Source organism: Acanthisitta chloris, unplaced genomic scaffold (assembly GCF_000695815.1).
Source record: "Acanthisitta chloris isolate BGI_N310 unplaced genomic scaffold, ASM69581v1 scaffold19656, whole genome shotgun sequence".
Taxonomy (NCBI): Eukaryota; Metazoa; Chordata; class Aves; order Passeriformes; family Acanthisittidae; genus Acanthisitta; species Acanthisitta chloris.
In genome coordinates, this window is record NW_008680016.1 from 24308 (window position 1) to 33878 (window position 9571).

General features: G+C 39.8%; 1 protein-coding gene across 1 annotated transcript in view; it reads right to left on the reverse strand.

Annotated features, from left to right (window-relative positions):
* Positions 1 to 195: 195 nt before the first annotated feature.
* Positions 196 to 9571, reverse strand: part of RBM33 (RNA binding motif protein 33) — an 87974-nt gene continuing 78598 nt past the window's right edge. The window contains exons 19-20 of the mRNA XM_009077566.1: positions 1232 to 1320; positions 196 to 1036 (exon numbers count right to left, since the gene is read on the reverse strand). Of these exons, the coding sequence (XP_009075814.1) occupies positions 988 to 1036; positions 1232 to 1320 (138 nt within the window). The 3' untranslated portion in view covers positions 196 to 987. The remainder of the gene's footprint in view (positions 1037 to 1231; positions 1321 to 9571) is intronic.

The window sequence follows — 9571 nt, forward strand, 5'->3', positions numbered from 1 at the left end:
TGTATCGGGAACAACACATCAAAACAAGTCCTTTCAGTTAGGGGATTTTTATAGTTCAGCATTAATCACAAAATAAATCTCAAAGGAAAAAAAAACCTAATCAAAAATAAAGCATAATGCAACCATGAAACACTAGCTCAAAAGAACTATGAGGAATGCACCACTCTTACTGCATGACATTTTTGAAGAGACCCACCAAATATTTCTTTTCCTTGTATCTGGCAGTGTTATTTAAAACAACCCAGTTACAACTTGGAGTTCACTACCCCACGATGCTACTGAAGGGCGAAGATCCTTGTTTTTAAAAACCATGGGAAAATACAGCAGTGTTATTCCTACACAGGGTTTTATGGGATAAGTGGAGTTGGAAAGGGAAGATGGAAGTCTATGTTGGAATAGAAAAATTCAAAGACAGACTTATTTACAAAGATCAAAACTACAATTTTCCGGCGTCACCTCCAAAGCTTCTCAGCAAACTGCTATTCAGTGAAGCAGACCACGTTCAAATCTATGCAAGAATACCTTCTGTGCTCCCAGATACACAATGCAACTAATGTGTTTTGTTTGAAAAAATGAGTTTTCACTCAAATACCTCGCACTGAAGATAAGAGCAACCATTATCAAATATTCTTTGCTATGAAGAAAGTTTTTGAATCTTTCGCTGTAAACGTTCTCTCTCAAGTCACTGTGGTCACACAGTAGAATCTTGAAGAACAGTGTCTACATGCATTGAAAGCATTTTGGAAAAAAAAAAATATCTATAATTCCATGTGGTTACAACAGAATGTGAAGAAACTGAACAGAAATTCCACCTTTGCAGATCCTCTCAAGTTCAGCTCTTCTGGAGGATATCCCGGTGCTTTGTGTAGTTCACCAGAGCAATTAAAGAGTAAGCTGAGAGGTTTCACAACTCGGTGGTTACGTCACTGTGTCTCACGTAGCTCCACAGGATGCTTCAGTTAGTGTCAGGGCTCCTCTCAGCAGACATCACTCAACAATCAGGGCCACATTGATGTGGGACAGATCTATCATGTGCCTGTTAAAAGTTAAAAGAAAGTTAAACACTGTACTCCAAGCAATTCTGGGGACAGAGCATGGATAAGGAGGTTCTATGAAGGTCACTAATAAACAGATGCTTGACTGGATTAAAGAAAAATTGAGCAGAGGAGACTGATTTTATCTTTTGAAGGGAGGGAAGGAACTGAGGCGGCAGCAGTGCTTAATTATTTACCTGTGGAATTTCTGTTGAAATGCTAAAGCATGTGCTGGCTCCTTAAATTTTGCTATGGCTTTCCGCTGTTGAGGAAGCATCTGTAAACTCTGCAGAGACAAAAAGCCAAAACATATTTTTAATATTCACTTCAAGACCCACTTAAAAAAAACCACCTTCTTTTGCACCAAACTGACTGAAATTTTGCCATATTTCTTTTTTTCAGAAATATATTTCTCTTCTCTTATTGGTATGCAGGGAATGGAAAGAGACATCTGAGACTGCAGCCAGGGTCCCAGCTGAAGATGTTAGAGCTGGTGCATTAAGCAACTGTACCACCTGGAAAACTCAGACCATCACTTCAAAGTTGGACTTGATTATCCTGGTGGGTCCCTTCCAGCTTGGAATATTCTGTGATTCTGTAATCACCTGTTATGCAAAGGTTGACAGCTCTTCAATTCAATCCATATAGATGAACCAAACCCCACAGCCCAACTTCCACCAAGTTAAAAAACATTTAACTGGTCAGAGCTCAACCTCCTACAGAAGCACCCGGAGTACATCAAAAGATCAGGGCTTTCCACAGGTTACACAGGGCAGAAACAGGAACAAGTGGTAGGTTTTAATCTCTCCACTGCAAAGACTCACACTGCTCTAATAACACAAGCAGCTAGCTTTTGACAGACACCACCACAAAACCCCAGTGAGATGGATTAGGTCACCATTTCCAAGTCCTCCTAGTCATGGGAAACCATGCAACACACATCTATCCAGACAACTCCATAGGATATGTGCTTCCCATACCATGAGAGCAGCATTTCACAATGCTCTAACTAAGACAAAACCCTCTATGTAGCACTGAGGTCTCCAAAACTACAGCACATCTCAGCCAGGGGTCTGGAGAACTCATGTCCTCACCCCCTGCAGGAAGTCCAGGCCGAGATGATCCCAGAGAGCAGTCCTGTGGCCTTGGTAATGAAAAGTTATCACACTTACTAAGATTAAAGTTCATGCTTTGAGTTAGGCTTTAGCTGTATCAGCATCATTTTCAAAAGGACACTTGAGAAATTCGAGAAGATGAAGCTTTACACATTAAGCAGGTACACAGCCAACAATCAATGAGAACATCCAACAAGTATTTAGCATCACAGAATATTCAGGATGCAAATATGATGATCCTGAAACCCCACTGACTCTGAACACAGGCCACAGAGATTTCACAGTAACTCAGTTAAAAGAGATCTGAAGGCTTCAATCATAATTACTAAGTTCCATGCCCCAGTGATTCCAGCATCCCACAAAGTTTTGGATGTTCAATGGTCTACCCTGCAGCACATGAAAGACAGAATTGTTCTGATTCACCTTCCAGTTCTTATAGTTTTGGATACAGAATAAAGAATTACTAACATTCTACTTTTTTGTGTTCGAGTCTCTACATAAAGCCAATACAGTTTTATACTGAGCTGCATGTATGTTTATACATACAAATGCAAGTACATAGACACCTTGAAACTTTTCTAGATTTTGTTATAATCACCTGATGGATAAATATGAACATAATTTTCTGCTCCTGCATTTTGCCTGGAACTCAGCAGCACTCACCCCATTTGCACAATTCCAGCATTCCAATGGTAAGTCTCCAGGATTTTAAACTTTACCTGCAAAACCTCTGTATTACCACCTAGACTGTTTAAAAAAATACCCCAGATCTTCAGACAAACAACTAATCTTGGGAAACAACATACAACCTCACTCGTTGATACATATTAAGGGTGACATACTTGGAGATCTCTCAGTGAAACAATTTTTATTCCAACTAATGTGGTCCCTGCTCATTCAATCTAATGCAGCATTTTAAGCAAGATGTCAAATGCCTAGATGAAATTTGCTATTAAAATTGCATACTCCTATCTTTTTTGAACATTCAAGACTCCCTTGGTAAGATGCTTATTTAACAAGAGCCATGGCACCTGATAAGTCATATCTTTTTGTATCTAAGCCTGACAATTCAGCTTAGCTGCTTTCTGTAACTTACCTATCTATGATTTTGAAGTAATTAATTTTGGCACAGCTACCCTGCACCTTCTTATAATTGAAAGGAAGCTTCCCCCTCTCCAGGAAAATCACAGACATTCAGTATTTCCACCACTCCTGCTACTTCAAAGTGAAAGCTGAGTAGAAGTTAAAGGATTCAGCAAATTTGATAAGCATCAGTAGGTTAATTTGCATTGTACAGTTTTTGGAAAGCTGCTATGATTAAAAGGTTTAGCTAAGCCACTGCAACTTCTTAGTTTCTGAGCTGGTAGAAATGGGATTTAGCTCTAAAAAAGAAAACACCTGGCAGATGTTTTGGGATTTTTTTTAAAATCAGAAAGCTCTTGATATGGTTAAGCACATTTTACCAACAAGAATGCAGTCATGCTGCAGAAAGCACCAGTGACAGATCTTGGATAAAACTCAATTCTCATGGAGGTAATCTGCTGGAGTGGCTGATGAAGGTGCTGTACTTAGTTTGTGTTCTCCTCCCTTACTGATCTTTTTTTTCTATGACTTATAGAAATGAATTCTAACATGTATTTTCTTGACACCACTTTTCTGGCTAGAAAAGAACTAAGAACTAATTGAGTCCTACCACTGAGGACTAAGTTGTGAAGACTAAAAACTAATCACAGCCTTTAAACAAGATTTCAAAACAAGAGACTTCTAAGAGCTGACAAAAAAAAAGTAACTCTGAATCACAATTTAAAAAAAATAAAAATCTGTTCCTTTCAAAGAATCTGACACTTCTAAAATGAGAAAAAACTGAGTCACTGCAAGGACAAATATTTCAGTGAACAGCTGAACAAGAGGAGCTGGAAAAGAACCTGTGGATTCATCCTTCCAGCTGATGCACAAAAAGCAAAATTTGATTTTCCAGTTTATACAATCATGATGATAAATTATTAAGAAGCTACTCAGTAATAGGCATACAAAAATTGACTAAAGAAAGACATTCTGGTACAGCACTGACTTATTAACAAAATTAGGCAAAGATTCTAAACATTATTATAGTAACTTATTTACACTTTCTTATGAATTAATAACTTTATTGACTGACTAGTTTGGGTACCATGTTCTTACACTATATTATGGCAAATTTCCAAAGCAAAATAAATGCTATCAAAACACTAAATACATTTTAATAATCAACTGCTTTGACCACAAGGCATCGACTCTTGTATGAATCTACTGAAAAGCATCATTATCAGTGTGCTGGTTTGGGCTGAAGTAGAGTTAACTTTCTTCACAGTGGCTAGTATGGGGCTATGTTTGGGTTTTGTGCAGAACACAGAGTTGATAATGCAAAGATGTTTTTGCTATTGCTGAGCAGAGCTCACACAGAGCCAAGGCCTTTGCTGCTTTTGGTGCTGCCACACTGGCAAGGGAGTTGGGGATGCATGGGAGATTGGGAGGAGACACAGCTGGGACAGGTGACCCAAACTGACCAAAGGGATATTCCATACCATAGCACATCATGCTCAGTATATAAGGTGGGAGGAAGAAGGAGGAAGGGGGGACATCTGGAGTGATGGTGTTTGTCTTCCCAAGGAACCGTTACGCGTGATGGGCCCTGCTCTCCTGGAGATGCTGAACACCTCCTGCCCATGGGAAACAGTGTATTAATTCCTTGTTTTGCTTTCCTTCTGTGTGCAGCTTTCGCTTTCTCTATTAAACTGTCTTTATCTTGACCCATGAGATTTTTTAGCTTTTACCCTTCCAATTCTCTTCCCCATCCTGCTGGTGGGGGAGAAAGCAAGCAGCTATGTGGTGTTTGGTTGCTGGCTGTGGTTAAACCATGACAATCAGATTTAATTTCACTGTTCAATACAGACAACTATGAAAACAAAAAAACCAACCCATCTGATCCTTCACTGAACTGTCTAAACATCACCCATTACTCAGCCAGGGGTAAGTCAGTAACTTCTAGCATCAGTTGTCTTCTCAACTACTGCAGCTACACATGCCTGTAATTAAGAGACAGAATTAAGGACTGCAAAACAAAGAATAAATTAACACTACACAAACAATACTTCTCCAGTTGGAAACTGTGCAAATAATTTGAATTCAAATGGTTTGAATAAAAATTCTAAGCCTCCTCTGTACTCAACTATGGTAGCAAAAATGATGCAGAATCACTTCATGTTTGTTTAGGTTTATTAGGTATATACACCTTATTCAGGTATTTAAAAAAAGTTTCTGTTTTCCTTTAACAAGAAAAGAGACAATTACTAAGCTAAGTTACTCTGATGATGTGATCAAGGTCTGAAAGAGCATCATAAGTATCTTTGCTGTGTTTTCGAACAAATCCTCATCTATCACAACTTGCAGATATGAACATTATTCACACAGCTAACAAAGATCTCTTGAAAATTTATGTTCTGCTTTTGGGACAATACCTCCTTACTTGCATTACTACTCAATCCCTGAGTTCTATATTTACCAACACTGACTGTCAGGCACAGGACAGGTAGGTATGATTCTGCCAGAGTTTGAGCTGCTGCTGTCCCGTTGTGAGCAGATGGGTGATCAGCTTGGCACCTCCACTTCAGTGGAAGCAAAATAACTGCATACTCATCCCACTGGATTATTTCTGTCTCCTTGAATTCGGGGTGATTCACAGTTTTGAGCTGATCCTGCATTTAGATGATGTAAACAGCTACAGTCAGAAGAAAATCTTTTTTGTGCACCCTGTGGCATTTCATTAGCTCCAAGTATTTAAGGCATTATCTCAAAGACTTACTGCATCAGTTTCTACTTTGGCTGAGTCCAAACACACATGCTACGAAAATACATACAAAACCAAATTAATTTTGTAAATCTTAATCATGCTACCTTACTAGTTTAACACACTTCAATTTTTTCACCTTTTTTGAATAATTTTGCAGCTGTTTTTTTCATTGATAGCATTTAATAACTCCTCCCCCCCTTTTAAAATCTATTATCTCCGAGGCACTACCACATAGGGGAAACTTCTGGCAGCTTCTCACAGAAGCCACCCCTGTAGCCCTTTGACTACCAAAACCTGGCCATACAAATCCAATCCACACTTCTCAAAAAGTGATTCAATGTGCTGGTCTGAGACCTGAGGCAGTATCACAAAGCAGCTAGGAGCATCAGACAGGACTAATGACATTACTCTCTCATTCACAAAGGACAAATAATCCTTGGTCTTATGATCTTCATTATAATGTTAAAAAATACAAGTCTCTCTTTCCCAGAGCATGATGCCTTACTAGGAATTTCATCTGAGTTTAGTATTACTCTGTGACCTAGTGACTTTGAAAGACCAGCTGGGGAAGGCAGGGAATGACTAACCATGCCTCTGGAGACTGGCTGGGTCTACTGAGCATCACTGGACTTCTCATTTAATGGGAAGACACTCACTTTCCCCTCTGCAGGAGACTTCCCTATTGCCACACTGTGCTTCACTGGAGTTTCCTTCTATCATGAATTTCTAAACTGAAATATCACAATCCTCCCAAATGTCACAGCTCTGAGAAAACAACTTCATTCATATCTTGTCTTTAAGTTGACCTAGTCAGATGTTCACCAGAGGATGAAAACCCCTTCCTGGATCCACTCAGGTGTAAAGGATTGACAACACACACAATACCTTCCAAGGGATTTCAAATAACTGGTTACTTTACAGATTTGGGTGTACAGATCTGTGCAGCACTTCTCAATAGCAACCTGAGATCAGAGGTATTCTGGGCATGTTCACATTTGACTCTGGAGGACAGAGATTACATTCTGACATATTCCCAGCATTAAAAATTACAAACTAGTTTAGGTTGTGGAAAAGTATTTTATATGGAAGGGATTTGGACATCACAGACTTCAAACTGATATTGACTATCTCCTTCTTCTGCTTCCTTAGGAACTGGCATGGGAAGATTAGATCTTAGGTTGAATGGAAAATGCAACAAAACCAGTATTTCATAATCACTCATACTTGTGATTGAGAGAGTGCCTACAAACTGTTTTAAAACATACTATTTTATTCAACAACTTTTACAAAAAGCAGCAGATCTGGCTTTTTCTGCAAGTGAACTATTAGCAGTGAGCAAAGCATGAATATCATAAAAGGACCATTCCCACTACAGAGATTTCTTTAGGTCTGCAGATCTACACTGCCCTCAAACTTCTCCTTTACACACTCTGTAATTAAATCTACACTTGTACAATATTGAAATAGCTGGTATGAATACAGCAGCACATTAATCTCTAGTAAAGCTTCACTGCAAGACGAAGGGCCTTGAGACAAACAGCAGGATATCCATGAGTAAAAAGAAAGAGATTTCTTGCAGAAAGTAAACATCTTTGACACCAAAATTCTCAGAGGTTACACAGAGAGGAAGAAGTTAGAAGGGAGATAACAGAGTAGTGGGAGATGGAAACCAAGCAGGTAGGACTGAGACTGGAGCAAGTGCTCATTTCAATTTCAGGAGACACATGGGAAATAAAAGGTTCCTCCTTTCCTTAATTTCTTTCACTGAAGTAAATGGACTGCCTAACAGACTGTATGCTCAGTTCATTGGTGAGTTTTGGATTAGGAGTTGTAGTCAATATGAAGCTGCTAAAAAATGGTCTATGCAAAAAGAAAGAGTAAACTTTTCTAAACAGCATCACTTCCAGTGTGTGATCCAAGCTGCTCTGCGACAAGTTGAGTCCCTGCACATGAGGCACTCACTAAACAGAAAGATGGGATTCTATTTATTCTTCCCTCCCATCAATAAATGCAGACATATTTTTATCCTCACAGTCTCTGGACACCTGAAGCATCTTTCCTGGCAGCAACACTTCCTAGCCACTAGCAACAGGCACAGAGGCTGGGACAGAATGCATTTATTTCATCCTCAGCTGTCACAGCTGATGTCTTCCACCTTCTGTGCCTCCTTTGTGCTCTTCTGCCACCTCTGACTTCCTGCTATCTGCCCTTAAAAGCACTCAGCTTGCCACCTCCACATGCAGGAGGAGATGAGGAGAAAGGCTGTTCTCCTGTCCTTGAGCTGGGCATCTGCAGCTCACACACTTCTCCACAGCAAGGCTGAACTGGACAAGCTCATGGCAGAGCTGCTTTTCTCTTCCCCCAGCCCCAAGGATGGAGCAGGACTGCCCATGTCTTCTCCCAGAGCTTCTGCAACAGCTGAAAATGTTTTTACAGGTACAAAGACCACACTGGTCACCATGTCAGCCTGAGCACCCTGTGTGCTGTCACATGGAGAATCACCCTGCTGATCTGCACGAGCACTTGTGTTCAGGCCATGTGCATCCATGTGTGCTTGTCATTTCCACCAATACCTCTTTAAACCAAGAAGACATTCGGCAATTTGGAATGCAGTGTGAGCGCAGAGAGCTGCCTTTACCCCAGCTGAGCACTAGGTAGCACTGTCACTCTAAGAAAGCAAAGTCAAGCACATCAGCATTGCAATCATTTTTTTTCCTTTCTGAGACAAGAAATGACGTTATCAGAGCAAAACCCGTATTTGTTAAACTACTCAAAGTACAACACCTACAATCCCAACATTCTCATACTGTTGTACATTGGAGGTGATATCAGAGGTTCTTGACTCTTCTTTTTAGCATCAGAATTTATAATCTTAAACCTTCACAAAGCAATAGTGAGATTTTGCACTGATGTTTGCAACCACTTGATGTAAGAAAACATGCTTAAAGATGATGATGGAACATCTCCACAGAATGACCCCTCAGTACTGAAATTATCTGAAGATACAGCAAATGGTCCACTCTACCTGCCATCATCCTAAAAAAACCTCAGTTCATCTGAAAGTGGCAATAACTAGCTGAACACAAGCCTCTTTAGACAGTATAAACATCAAACCCAAATTCAAGAGTACAAAAACCAAGCACTGTCTTTCATGACCTGTGCAACTTATGAGTAATCTACTTTATCAAGTGGGTCTGGATGGATGGGTATGGGATGTCACCACTCCAGCACAGTCCTCAGAAGGCTCTCTTTCACTGGTGTGCTCAGAAATTTTCTATACTTTCCAACACTCTGGAATGCATCATTTTAGTTATTGCAATATTGCAATTATTGTAGATTCAGCACTCAGATTTTACTGCAAGTACATTATTTGCACCTGAAAGCTTCTCTCCTCCAGGAAGAGTCTGACAGCAAACTGTATGCTGAAAGGAAGCACTTTTTCTGCTAATTTCATCATGTTTAAGTTGTAAAATGCAGCTGTGATGAAGGGGAAGCTCCCGAAGCCCCAAAGATTTTCTTCCATTTGATAACCTGAAAATCTTAATAGTCTATCTTTCTCCTATGTTAATAACAGAGCAGCATTAATGAAGCAG